At 40.0% G+C, this 15008-nt stretch overlaps 1 protein-coding gene and 1 long non-coding RNA gene across 3 annotated transcripts in view; one reads left to right on the top strand and one right to left on the bottom strand.

Moving 5' to 3' along the window:
• Positions 1-274: 274 nt before the first annotated feature.
• LOC143765343 (arf-GAP with SH3 domain, ANK repeat and PH domain-containing protein 1-like) overlaps positions 275-15008 on the bottom strand; it is a 243345-nt gene continuing 228611 nt past the window's right edge. The window contains exons 21-28 of one of the 2 annotated variants that reach the window (XM_077251905.1): positions 13016-13123; positions 12542-12767; positions 11189-11347; positions 10291-10357; positions 9515-9570; positions 9226-9374; positions 6949-7071; positions 275-5190 (exon numbers count right to left, since the gene is read on the bottom strand). In XM_077251905.1, the coding sequence (XP_077108020.1) occupies positions 5116-5190; positions 6949-7071; positions 9226-9374; positions 9515-9570; positions 10291-10357; positions 11189-11347; positions 12542-12767; positions 13016-13123 (963 nt within the window). In that variant the 3' untranslated portion in view covers positions 275-5115. The remainder of the gene's footprint in view (positions 5191-6948; positions 7072-9225; positions 9375-9514; positions 9571-10290; positions 10358-11188; positions 11348-12541; positions 12768-13015; positions 13124-15008) is intronic. The other variant, XM_077251906.1, reaches the window with a different exon arrangement.
• Positions 7098-10403, top strand: LOC143765347 (uncharacterized). The gene is made up of 3 exons (XR_013213372.1): positions 7098-7234; positions 7400-7490; positions 10304-10403. It is a non-coding gene; the product is annotated as an uncharacterized LOC143765347 (long non-coding RNA).

Here is a 15008-nt window from a genome sequence, read left to right as displayed (position 1 = left end):
ACAACAGGCAGCCCACAATCAGACAGGCCCTTCTGGCATTTGCCAGAATTGCCAGTCCTACCCTGCTTTCGCCCTTCACTCGCCAAGGGGCATGGATTCACTTGGCTTTATGATGTGTTAGTGTTGTGAGAGTTAGGGCAAAGAGTAGATGGTGGAAACTCACCAAAATGTCTTTTGAGTCCAGCTTGAGTCATTGTGATAAAGTAGCCAGAATTTATACGTCTGTCCTTGTATATCTAGACAATACTAGTTTTAAGTACAGGCCACACATTCATTGATACAATCATTAGTTTATTTATTTTTTCTTGGCAAGATAAACATTTTTGCATAAATAGAGCTATGTATATATTACATATATTACCTGATCTATAGTTATTTGCACTAATGTATTTACAGCGGGTATATTAGACACAGAAGGAAACAAGGCAATATAATTTTCCTACTCATAGCCAAGGATCGTCATAGAGATTATACAAACATACACGACCCATAAACATACGTAGGCCAGATGGTTGGAAAAACCTTTATTGATTCTTACCTCAATACATGCAGTACACCATAAAACTATTTGTTCTTGTAGGCCATCATGAAAACAGCCATTAATGCTTTCAATCATTTAGCTACATTGTATGAGATCTCCAAACCTTGATTGTTGCCAAACCAAAGCAGGGATTGTGTTAAAAAATAGCGGACATGTGCTTTACTCAATAGAAATAGTAGTAGAAATCCAAAAAGATTGTAACAATCCTATCAAATTATGATCAATGTCTATTTCCTCCATGTCATGGTCCCAAACAATTAGGTCAGAAAATAGAACATTTGAATTGATTTCGTACAATTTTTAAAAGATTAAGTAACTGAAAAGTTTGTGCTGTAAATACCATTGTACTGCTAAATGGTTTCTAACTATAGTTTTGTAAACCTATACAAAATTGGCACATTGTAACGAATGATTGGTAAACGGCCTCATCATTATTCTCATGGGCCAGGACATTCACTACACCTAACTATATAATAAAGGTGCCTATACACTTTTCTGACCATCCACTATATGTATAGAGGTCATCAGACCCCAAGAGGAAATGTTGAGGAAAAGCGGGATAGGGCATGCTTGCTTTCAAGGTGGCTGATCCATTGTCCCAACAGAAAGGCTTGCTGTTGCCCTCTACTCACTAAAAACTTAATAACTGTATAAGCTCCTTAGGCCAATAGTAATCTTAATTTAAAGGTTGTATTAATGAGAATATTAGGTTGCTACAATAGACAGCGTGTGTAATAACATCTTTTAAACTCTTTAAAGGTAATCTGAGAGTGGGATAATATAGAGACAGAGATCCGGATTCCAGTGATGAGTCACTTACTGTGCTGCTTAGTGTAGTTTTGATAAAAACTGCAAATCATTGGGACTGAGGAGGCCAAACCAGTGATCTTCTGATTGCCGGGTATCTCTTAATAACCCAACTGGTCTGTTGAGCGTGGATTGCCTTTTTTATTTATGACAGACCTTCTTTCAATGAGGCACTTAGAGGGTTCCTTTTTTGGGAGCTGAAGCAAAAAAATTTCAGAATGGTGCTTATTACGCTAGTCATATTTTAGCTATGACCACTATATGCCTCAAAGATTACGTCATTCTAATAAACTGACAATTTCTCATTGATACAGTGCAGTAGTGCAGCCACATCTGCATGTAGTAGGCTCATACACCAAATGCACACAGTCCTATTATGGCTCTCTTCTGGATGAAGCCATAATGGGGATCCCATTGCATACCTTCAGTTTCAGGCAAATTTTGACAATAAAAGAAATCTTTCAGCACGATTTCACCCCCCCAAACTATTTATATGTGATTGTGTCTTTTAAAGACAAGTCCAGCAATACATTTACATGTCCAGCCCATTCCTGTGAAATTTGAATTGATATGGTAGTTCTGAAGCCTCTGTCACTCCAGCTCTTTTCCCTGATAAGCAGTGCCTCCTCCTGCTTGACTGACAGCCTTTACGCTGTGTGACTTCAGGCAAAGGATCTAGTCAGTCCGTTCCTCCATTACTGAGAAATCATGGTTTGAATATGCAAAGTGCTAAGGTAGATTTGAAGTCTCTGTCACTCCAGTTCTATTCCCCACCCTGAGGTGCCTGATCCTACTTGACTGACAGCTCCTTTGCTCATGCTAACCACGGAATAGAGCTGGAGTGACAGATGCTTCAGATCTAGCAAATACATTTGCATATCAATTCAAACGCAAATGTATCAGGAACGGACTGAACATGTAAATATATTGCAGGACATGTCTTTAAAGGAGATAAATGCACATATAAATAGTTTGGGGCGTGAAATCCTGCTGACATATTCCATTTAATATTTGAGTAAAAATTCAGTGCTAATTTTGTCACTAATACTGTAACTACAAATGTGCCTAAGTGGACTCCATTGAAGGCCATAGGGTCCATCACAATGTCATCACAGTTGTTATAAATGGAAGCTATGGCACTACTATGAACAGAACCCTGAAGGAAGTGGTTGCATTTGAATCTGCACTGGATGAAGTAGGCTGTTTTAATAGTTATGTCCAAGGCATGGTAACTTACCCAACAGCATTGTAATGCCCACATGTGGCACACGAAACTGATGAAGGTCCACCCAATCCTTGGTATTCAGAGATTATTCTAAGAAGATCGCATATATAGCATACTAAGTAACAACTGCAACTATTATCCAGGAGATAGTCAATGTTACTATGCAAAGGAAAAAGAGATAGCAAGCCTTTACTGGTGACCGGTGGATCCTGGTTTTAGAGGACTGTCCAGTGTGCAAAACCACTAAGGGGCAGTTCTCATTCAGAGAATGTCATATTTTGGGGATAAGACATTATTTGCTGGTTTGAAAATAGTTTTTAGGTGGAGCTGGGGTGGGATTCAAACTCTTAATAATAAAAAAAACAACATAGGTGGCTACAAATATCACACTAACTATGTGTTCTAGATACTATTTTATATTGGTTGGAGAGTACTACACATTTGACTTGGTCGTTGTAAAGCAATGTTCACATTTTGGATTTGAGTGGGGATGATTTTTTTTGTAGCCCAAACCAAAAGAGGAGACTTCCATTTCTCCCAGTCTTGGATGTAATCACGGTTTTGCCTGAAAATAATGCATACAAATATACACCATACCGCTACTGTGCCAACAGGGCCTAAAGCATCCACATTACTGCCAGGTGCCTCCTTGTTCTCAACAGATCATTGCCCAGAAAATTACACTGCCTACGCCAGGCACTACTGATGATCAGAGTTGGGCATATAAATTCATTAGACTCCGCTCAATCGGCGATGTGAGTGTCCAGTGACCGTTAGATAGGAGTTCTGCACATCCCTTAACTTCGGGGAACCCCATCATGGCTTTTGATTAGCTGAGCGTCATCATCTATACATCACACTGCAATGATGGCATCACATGAATCTGGCTAATCAAAACCTGAGCCCAGGATTCCAAAACATAAGCGATGCATATAGCTCCGGTCCAGCTGTCACAGAGTACAGACCTGGCCGATGGACCAGAGTCCTGTGAATTGATCTGCCTACTTCTACAGAATGTTATATGTTCACCAGGAAAGGGAAAGTGACATAATGTAAAAACACGTGATTCCTCAGAATCTGTTACCTTGTTCCACTGGTCCATGATCCAGTTTTGATGCTCAGGTACCCAATGAGGATACTTTCAGCGGTAGACAAGGATTAGCATGGGCACTTTGACAGATCAACTATGCAGCCTCACCACACAACGTGCTCTTACACTGTGCTCTGAAACCTTTCTTTGATAGACATCAATAACTTTTTCATTAATTTAAGCTAAAGTAGCTCATCTGGTGGATCAGATAAGATGGGCCAGCCTTCACTTTCCATCAACAACCCTTGAATGTACATGAATATATCTTGCAGGATCTCCTGCTGTCCTCCCTTTGACTACTTTCAGTAGATACTGAAGACTGCATACCAGGGTCTTCAGGAGACTCAGATCCAATTGTTTTATCAATACCAGCTTGGCATGTCTCAAAGTTGTACAGATTCATATGCATGGCCATGTTTCCTGCTTCCATCATATGAGCTACAAGTACTCACTGATTTTGTGCTGCCCACCCTTGACGTGCCATTTCAACAAAATAGTATCATTCACTTCACCTGTCATTAGTTTTAATGTTATGGCTGATGTTTAACTCTCATGGCCTATTGTATAAAAAATATTATGCTAAAAAAGCCCTTATCAAGTCCTTTTGTGCTCCTTTGTAAAAAAAAAATAAATGGTGTCCTAACGGGACTTCCAATCTGGATGCATGTCATCCAAAGGAGATGGCTTTGCTGTAGTAACAGAGCTATCAATGGTGAGTAAAATGATATAACTACCTGCTGAGGTCAACCACCGTGGTGGAGATACGTCAACTTCTCATTCAAGATATGTGAAGTCTGTTACAGGTGTCCATGTCTACAGCTTCTTATTTCTAGAACCCTCGGGGATAGGGAGAAACATACGGAGGATAATCCTGGGCTCACACATGTATCTTACCTAATGAAATAGGTGGTCCCTGCCACCAATGTACTCAATGCAAACATGCGTTAAGTTCCACAATATGAACACTGCAGAATGGAAAAGACAGATCTAAGATTTGGTCTTCAGAAAAATATGGTTCTCCGGTGAAGTATGAGCACTTCTACCGGAGACATGATTGACCCATGACATGTAATATATAGATAGTAATTGAGCGGCTAAGCAGACACAAGAATTGGTTTGTAAAAATGACACAAAGCTATCTGCATTACAAGGCACAGCACAAGCAGAACATTCATGTCTATTAACCCCTTGATTTCTGGATTATGTAACACGTTAGAGAGTCATATACTGTATTTGGCAATTATGGAGTGGTTCCTTTTTATTGGAAGGTTAACGACCAGAAAGATTAATGTGGATCCCATTAATTTCATCTTTCCAAACGTTGTTCAATATCTCAGTTGCTGCCAAGCCAGTCACATTTCCACAGAGAAACATATGGGTCTGTCTTCATATTATATACAACTAAAATCCTTCATTTCGTCGATACATTTAATGGCCATAGGATTGTGCTTTTTAGTCGGTCAAGAAATGCACAAAGGATGCTGGGAACACTCCTCTTCTATGTAGTTGCCCATCAATGTAGCCACTCTAGGAAAGAATGAGGAGAAAGGAATAAGTCATGATGTCTATGCCAATTTCAGGGAGATATTGCAAATATTAACGTCATACATGTACTGTATTTTTCGGATTATAAGAAGCACTTTATTCCAAATTTGGGAGGAAAATTGGTGTGTGTCTTATAATCCGAAGGTAGCTTACTAGGGATGGTGGTGGCGGTGAAGCTGGGTCACAGGAAGCAAAGTTGCTGCTTCAGGAGGCCGGCAGCGATAGCGGGACTGGGGCGATATAGTGGTGCCTGTCCTCTCAGAAGAAGTCGGCGCCCATGAGCGGAAGCCCCTTTTCTCGTCTCCCGTAATCTTAATCAGTGCATGCGCCATCTCCAGTGGCCATTTTACCGAAGCCCAATTAGAAAAGGGGTCTCCACTCACCGATGCTGACATCTACTGAGAGCACAGCAACCCTACCTCCTGTGACCCCGCTCCACCACAACCGCCCCCCGTAGGCTACCGTTAAATGCACCATTTTATTTTCCACCCCAAAATGTGCGGTGCGTCATAATTCACAAAATACAGTAATTGTAAAGTCTATAAGTAATTTCATAGTTGATAGTGAATACTGAAGCAAGGCTGTGACCTCCAGATGACACTGGTACAAGGGGACCTCCCTGACATGAACAGGTAATTAAAGAGGATTATCTGATGGATGGCAGACCAGGCTGGTCTGACAGAGTAATTTTGGGAGATAACCTATTACCTCTAGCATCACAACAGATAGGCAAGCAGATTACTTTGGGATCCTTTGTTTTATTCCAGTTATGTTTTTTTTTTTCTTTTATGAACAGCAGGGGTCCTACAGTTATGAAATACATATTTTCAGAGTCGTGATAACGTGGCGAACATAACGCATTGTCTTATGTCACTAGGCAGTTGCGGCAGTGCCTCCAGACAAATATGAGCTGATGGGTGATGCTATCTATGCCATGTCTCGTATCTATAGAAAGGTAAAATCAAGATGAGAAATGTGACAGTAATATCTCCTGGCTGGGACCTCCAGAGGAGAAGATATTTTGGAAGTTGGGGATCCCATAATGTTCTGAAATAACTAGCCACATCTCTAACTAGCCCTGTTATGAGGGGAGATATGTTGTTGTAACTTGTGTTAATAAAATAAAATGATATGCTGAACTATGATGAGTGTCAGTCCTGAGGGACACAGTGCGCTGTTGTTCCGTACTATGACCCCCCAAAAAATAAATAGCTCCCCTTCATAAAAGACAGGGCCAACCCTGCGACATCAGATTTAGTACATTTCTTCTGCTTATCCTTTTTATTTTATGTAATTGTTTATACTGTATTGTTTTGCCTACTTTGTAACATCTTTGTATATTTTTTTTATAAGCACTGCCTACTTTTGGATTATATATCTAAAACTTAATAGCTTTGCTCCTCTTGGTCTATAAACCGCACCTCTGAAGCAATACGCCATCTCTAACAGGTGTCTAGATATATATATTCAATGCGTTGGAATGTGTCTATACTATATGCTCACTGTGAGTTCCCCAATAACTGGCCTAGACAGTCAACTGTGTAATTGTCCTGACTATTGGGGGTGATGGAGTGTTGTTTCCTGACAAATTGGTATCAGCCACGAGATCTGCGCAATTCCCCCTTTTGGTTCCCTGACAATTAATATTTACTAATATTGACTGTATAGAATCCAAGGATTGTTCTTTGTTAGAGACCTGCAAACATCATACCTCTTGCTCTATATGATTTAGATACTTACCCACCAGTTCTGATCTTCCTCTTCTGTAACTACAATAATTTCTCCTATACTAAATGTGAGTTCATCTTCTCTATCTGCAGTGCAGTCGAATAAAGCCTTAACCCGTCGGAGCTTTGGCTTGCTCTTAAGAACGGTAGAAAAAAAACAAAATATTAGATACTTCAAGGATGTGTATGTTAGCAGGAGAATAAGACTGAATCTGTGTGAATACATATTGACAAGCTTTTACGATGAAGGAGACAATCATTTACAGCAAACTACCAAGTTTCCAGACATTTCCCCAAAGGTATGCTCATATTGAGTTTTTTTCTATGAGAATTCTGAAGCAGATTCACATCAAAAACTGCTTCAAATACACTTTGAAATGAATATGAATAGGAATATTATTCAATGGAAAATCCTCTTGGCTGTTCATACTGCAATGTTTTTTTTTAACAATTCTTTTTCCAAGATTTAGAGAAAAGCACCATTTCCTGAAGAGGATTTCCCTTGAAAATCACATTGGATTTTTGTACCTGCAAAGAACGCCAATTGAACGCAACGTAAGTCTTTAACCAGTTCAGAACCGATTACCCCTGTTCAGTTTTTTTCGTACATGTGATTAAAAGAAATGTAAATAAATGTTCTCATTGAGATATTCAAATAATTTTTGCATCTTTTTTTCATGATACGTGAGGTTTCATTTTTATGTTTTTTTTCGTCCTTTTTTTGCCAATATCAGGTGATGGTGGGAAAAAAAATGTGTTTTCACGTTTTTGATTTTTTTTTATGACCACAAAAAATATATTTCAAAATTTGCTCCCCTTTTCTAACAATTACTTTTTATAAAATGGACCCTTTTTCTCAACAGGAGCGGAAATAATAAAGGTTTGGAATAGCAGTGGCTTTATTTACTTATTCTTTATCTGCTTTTTATTTATTTCATATATTGTGCCCCATTCACCTTAAGGTCATAAAAGACTAAGACTATTAGGGGTCATTTCAACATTTAAATACTTTTTTTTTAATCTAATTTTACCGGTAATTAGGGCTTGTATAAGAAAATGAAGCCTCTTGGCTGCAGATCTGACTGGTTCTCCTAGGACCCTGCAGCTCCTGCTCCTTCGATACACCCAGTGATTAGTGATGAGCGAGTGTGCTCGTTACTCGAGTTTTTCGAGCATGCTTGGGTGGTCTCCGAGTATCTTGGGCGTGCTCGTATATTATGTTTGAGTCCCCACAGCTGCATGATTTTCGGCTGCTAGACAGCCTGAATACTAACAAAAAGGCAATCCCCACATGTATTCAAGCTGTCTAGCAGCCGCAAATCATGCAGCTGCGGGGACTAAAGCATAATATAAGAGCACACCCAATATACTCAGAGAACACCCGAGCATGCTCGTAAAACTCGAGTGAAGAGCACACTCGCTCATCACTACCAGTGATTACATGACTGGAGGAAGCACCTATTAATATATGTACAGTGCATGTATAGCGATAGAGAAGGCAGAGATGGTAATAAACCGTCTCTGCCTACTCTTGGGAGCCCACTCTTACAGCTGTGCCGTACGATCGCATGCAGCTGTTCTACTATACACTGACTGTTTAGAACATTGCTGAAGAGTAGAATGCCTGGTCGTTTGAAGTTGATGGGGAGTTCAGAAATGCAGAAAGTGGTTAAAGGGATTGTCCAGAACTGGACAACTGTTGCTTAATCTGTTCAGACCCAAAGTAATATAATTACAGTCCATGCTCCCTTCCTGCGGCAGAGCCATTCCAGCTATGTTGGCAGCATAGTTCCCAAATGTGACCGGTCACGTGCTGGCTGCAGCCAATGAATGGCCGCTGGAACGTTGCCTCTGTAGGAGGTGAGTATATGCTGTTTTTATGTTAATTTGGGTTCTGAATGATTAAGCTGGGATTGTGGTGAACCTGTGAAACCGGTGTTAGAGTTTAAAATAATTACTATACATTTTTCCAAGATGCCTGACTGCTCCAAAAACTTGACTATATTATAAGATGCTCATACAACTTCAACACCTGTCAACTGACATCTTATATTCCCGACTTCTCCATACATGCCAGCTCAGATGAGCGTACAAATGTTTACAATGGTGATGACTTATCTTCTCTGAAACACAAAAATCAGACATTAAAATTCAACAATTCTGACCCTTCCGTTCTCTATCATCATCTGTTGGGGAGAGTCAGAAAGGCACCTTCTACAGTAGATTATCGGTGGCTTTAGTCAATTTTACTCTGTGTGCCTTGTAAAGAAGGTAAACCATGAAATCTTACCAGGCTCATCCTTCGTGGCATTGGCAGAGGTGGCTCTTGATTAGCGGCTGGGACATGATAGAGTTCTTGCACGGATGGTCCTGGAGATACATTACTCTGAGTCGATCTTTGGTTTCCTGGTTTTGGATATCCTTCTGTTCTGTAATCAACTAGTAAATTGACAGACTGTCATTAAATCAGAAAATATTTGACAAGTGATATAGGATACAACTGTAGAAGGCACTTCTTGAGCTGAAATTCTCAAATTATTGTGTTTAATATACAATAATAATTATACTAGGATCCATACCTTTAGGTGGGATTTCTGGCACTTCATGGAGACTACTGAGCTTTGGTGATCCAATACTGTAATCACAAAGACAAACAATATAACATATACTAACGGCCAAATGTAAAAGCGTTATTTTCATGGGCAATTTCTCTCTCAGAAATATTTGGTTATTTAGCCCACAAGAACAGTGGTGTCTCACAGTGTGAGCTTCAATGGCCTTCAGCCCTGTTCATCATCAACAAGTCCAGTATTTGGCAGCAGAAAAGAAACGCCAAGTACTGGGCAGCCTGTACAGCAATACATCACAGGATATAGACAGGCTGTGTACATCCTACTTCTGTTATACAGAGATAGAACATCGCTCACGACAGTCATACCTCCCAAATTTCCAAAAAGAAAAATTGGGATAGATCATACAAAATTTTAGGCTATCCTTCCTTAACCATGCATGCAAAAATTAATGTAATCATTCAAAACTACAACTTGTCTAGCAAAAAACAAGAGGTAAGTTTATTTCTAAAAAAAGAAAATCTTATTTTTTGGTGGTGGTATATACTATAAAAATGTGGCTCTATGTACCAGTACAATGCGCCTGTAAAGAAGAACAACAATTCGAGATGTAGCGTTAAGACATACACGCCAGTGACATTACGGAGACTGCGGGAGAGCCAGGCAGCGGGAGATCGGTAAAGAGAGAAGAATTTTTTTTTTTGGCCTGCTTTTAAAAAAAAATGTAAAATAAAAACTTGACTAAACTAATCCACGTAGAAATATGTTATATAATAGATATTTACCTTGGTCTCCTAGATATAACTTCTGACTGGAGAAATTTGGATGGAGAAGTGCAACACGAGCCGTAATCTGGAACATGAGGACAACATTTGACTTTTCTATCTTAGGCATGAGGAAAATACTATACACAGAGAGACAACATGTTTTGTTTATGGGTTAATACAATGTACAGGTGATTAAAGTCCGTCCATTTAAGATAAACTTCTCATTTAAGTTAAATATTTTTATTTTTTTTTATGATTATTGATAGAACACTTGAAATGTCTGCCCCCATTGATGAACAAAATGGTTAGCAACTTAAAGGGAATCTGTCAGCAGTTTTTTTTGCTATGGAATCTGAGACCAGAATGATGTAGGGGCAGAGAGCTGGATTCCAATGATGCATTACATACTGGGCTGCTGAGTGCAGTTTTGATAAAATCCATGTTTTCTCTGCTGTAGATTTAGCATTGCTGTGAATGCTGAGCTCTGTATAACCCGCCCACACCAGTGTCTGACCGCTTTCTGTATACACTGTACATTGTCAACAAGCTGCTAATCAGTGGTGGGGCAGAGTTATACTGATTAGCTGGACTGCCTGGAAGGTGTCACTTAGTCCTCTACAGTAGTGATAATCTCCTGCTGTTAAAACACTGATAATATTGAAGCTGCAGCAAGTGACACATAGCTGGAATCAAGGTCCCGGTTCCTACATTATCCTGTGCTCCGATTAAGTAGCAAAAACCTGCTGACAGATTGCCCTTATTACCTGCATGTCTCTTCTTTTTTTACCCTACACTTTGACATTAAGGCTCTGTGATGTAACATTACTTAGTAAGTTAGCATACATAATAAATAAGTAGAAATCACAATATTCCAGTATAATATACTCATCAACAGACTAACTGAAGTCACCCTTACCAAAGTGCAGATTGCTTTGACTAGAGGGGCTGTGTGGAATAATAGGTGCAGGCTCTGAAAGTGCCCTCTTGTGCTTTGTAGTCAATGGAGGTGTGGCAGGCAGCTTTTTGGGGACAGGTGATGGACTAGCAGGGGGAGGAGGTGGTGGTACATTGGGTGCTGAGAAAGAAACAATATGCATGCATTGAATTGTAAACATATATGATCGAATGTCTCCCTAAATAGATTTCTTCCCTTCATTTGGTTACTCTAACGTGTATATTTCTCCCCATACATATCAATGGAAGTGCCTTCTGGCAGTGGGGGCCTATAGCAAAGACCAATCTAGGCCCTTAGGCCCCCCATTATTGTGTCTGGCATTTGTTTCACCATCCCTTTACCTTAGAGCACTTCTACTGGAAAGTAAAGGGTATAAAGCTAAGCAGGACTGAATGCCATCTCTCCCCTATACCAACTACATGAGCGGTCTTTACGCCATTGCTTTGAGGTCAGATTCGTGTGTAAAGCTTAAAGTTTCCCCGTACACACTGAGCCCATTTTATCAAAGCTTTTACAAAAGCCCCAAAATACTGGCGCAACGGGAGGCTGTGCAAAAACTTTGTATCGGCTTCCCCACGCCATTTTCTCCCAGCTCCAACAAAGTGGACAGAGCTGGGGCATAGCAACCGGTGCTCATCGAAGTCACGATCAGGGTCCACTACACCACAAATCTTACTCCAGCAGGAACCGGAGTAAGATTTATGGGGAGGGGCATGCCACTTGTCTGAAGCTTCTGATTCATAAAGAGGCATGAATCTGGAGCGTCCTACTCCAGCAAGTCTCCTCATCAAGACCAGTGTCAACAATGCCAGTCTTGATGAATATGGGCCTCATTCTTTTGCTATGAATTTTGGTTCTGGCTTTTAGAGAAAACAAAAAGCGCGGATCTCAGATCACTCTACCAGTATGTGACTGGATATTCATAAAAATAGAAAACAGAAGAGGGTCCTTTCAAATCATGTACCAGGACATTTAGCTAATTTGTTCGCCTAGCATTACTGTACATTATATACGTCTTTACATGATGTGCCTCCACTGTTACATCTGTCTAAAAGTGATGGACATGTGAAGAAACACTCCATGTAAAACTGGTTCGTTACCATATGTCTTCCATAGGTACGACACAGTTTTACCTGACGTGTCTCTGGAAAAAAAAAATATATTTTTCAGAAACTGGGTGTTTTTTTTACTGTGAATAGTAATTTATGGAGGGGCAGACTGAACAAAATGGACATAATGAACATCATTCAATCTCCTGATCTTTGTACTGGCTGTCAGTCATTAACACAAGTATCACTTTTTGGGTTTCCATACCTCTAATAGGATTGCGTGGAGGCAGTGGGGGTGTGAAGGGAGCTGTTGGCGTCATGGCATTATCAGTGCAGGATTGTCCTCCGCCTATTTCATAGCGTGAATCTTGAGACACCTGAGATGCTCGCCTTAAAAATGATGTTGGCGGTCCTCTGTCGGAGAACTGAGCGCTGGGAGACTGGAAGCAACTGTATGGTCGTAGCGATCTCTCCTTCTTAACAGGGCCCAGCTAAGAAGAGGATAAAATGACTTTAGAATTATATATGTACAATGTTGTTCATTTGGACACAATACGGGATCAAGCCAAAAAATTGTTTCGAGAACATGCCCAAAAGATTGATTTCATTGAATGTGGATGGCCAGTACCAATCACTCAAGGAATAAAATGTCTGATCATCTCTAGACGATTGTTCATTTACTGGTTGTTCAATCATCAATCGACTCCGATTTCAGGAGTATTGCTACCTTTATGCTCACCTTCTCATCAAGATCATCATCACTTTCATACATGTCATCTTGGCGTAACCGCCACTCATATTCCACATGGACACGCATGTTAAACTGATTGTTCTGAGCTTGGAGAAGCTATTGGAAAAGAAACAATATTTATAAAGAATATTATCACAAAAGGTCCCAATTCATATAGGAAGGACAAAAAACTCAAGTATCAATGTAACACTAACAGGAGGAGGTGAATGAACCACCACCGAAGAGTATAATCCTTAAAATCCTTAAAAATTCTTTATTGAATACATACACAATATTGCAGAAAATCAAGAAAAAACGACTGGATACCATGTACTGTATGCTGTTACTAAAGTGGATTTGTATTGCACTGTTTGCACATGACATGATATGTGATATGCCTTTAGGCACATATTTATTTTATTTATGCCTATGTTATGGCATATAGTTAGGGATTTGTGCTATGTAGTCTAGCATTTGAATTGACTTTGCACTTTCTTCTGAGGGCTGCTATTAACAAAAGTATTGAGAGTTGTACCATAAATGTATTCACGTACGGCGATATTTTACAATGTGCTATAGAATGGCAACATCCTGCCTCTGTGTATATGGTGTCCAGTAGTTTTTTCTTTCTTGATTTTCTGCAATATTGTATATGTATTCAATAGAGAATTAATTTTTAAGGATTATACTCTTCGGTCGTGGTTCATTCACCTCCTCCTGTTAGTGTAATATTTATAAAGATCAATGAACAGAAGTATGATTATGAAAGAAGACAAGTAGCTGAGTGACTTTATAATTTGGTTCACTGAACTCTGTTGAAGCCCTTTAGTATATTTCCAATATTTCCATTGGTACTGATTTTTTCAAAACTTGTGCCCCATTAACCATGCAGATTATTGAGGTTTGCCACCTCCCGGGAACCTCAAAAGAGACCTCAGTGATCAGCTTGGCACAACACTTGATATATCCAGTTTATAATTGATCCCTGTGCATTGGTACCTATTAGTAACGCGAAGTAAAAAATTTGATCCATATTAAAGGGGTTGGACGACCGTATCTCTACATGGGGCCATGCAAACTGGCCGGGAGTATGTATAACCCATGCATATCCTTCGGTCCTGGAGAATCCCTGCAGCGCACAGTGCATGTGCTGGGGGGATTCATAAGTCTGCAGTCACACAGAGAGTTTTGATTTGGACAACCCCTTTACATGAATAGCATAATTGCAGGTGGTCACATGACCACATGTATGTGATATGCATATTTCTTTCCACATTTGGACTAGACATCCCCAGCCTTGATCAATACAAGTGAATTGACTGAGGCCATGCATGTCTAGTTGGAATGTGTCCAGAAGTATGAATATTGCATATTCGCAGGCACGCGACTGCCCACTGTCGTCACAGACACTAGCCTGTGTGTTTTGCTCTCCATGCATATGTTGTGCCTGTCACACAGCTACTACACATGCAGCTGCGGAGCCGAGCAACTTATCAGCCGGCGCGCTCCAGGTATCCGGGTTCACTCTGCAGCTTATTCGGTAAGCGCTATAGCTGCTGAAAAAGCCGTGACCCGAGCAAACTCGGTCAACTCTAATTAAGACGTCGGCAGTCACATAGTGAGAATGCAGACTGAACAACAATAAAGGAAGTTTACCAGTCAGACCAAGTAAGAGCACAAGGATAAATTGTTAGAATGAAGAGGTTGTGGAAAGTGTAGCACCGCGGTCCCTGCTAAACAGGGCCAAAGTGCAATTCTCTGCTCAGTGCTGGATGTATAACAATGCAGAGAAAATGTCCCTTTATTTTCATGATTGGCTGGGGTCACTGCGGTTGAACCACTACCAATTGGGTAGTATAATCCTATTCCTATGTAGAGTGTTTCAGTATTTTATTGTTAATACACAGTATTACTAGAACTTGTGAAAATCGTCATAAAAGATGTCTACCTATTCCCGATCTAGGATAAAGCAATGTTTTTCTTATTCACAGTGCTATAGTAT

The sequence above is a fragment of the Ranitomeya variabilis genome, chromosome 4 (genome assembly GCF_051348905.1).
Source record: "Ranitomeya variabilis isolate aRanVar5 chromosome 4, aRanVar5.hap1, whole genome shotgun sequence".
Taxonomy (NCBI): Eukaryota; Metazoa; Chordata; class Amphibia; order Anura; family Dendrobatidae; genus Ranitomeya; species Ranitomeya variabilis.
Note: the sequence above shows the minus strand (reverse complement) of the source record. Positions and strands in the feature narration are given on the sequence as shown.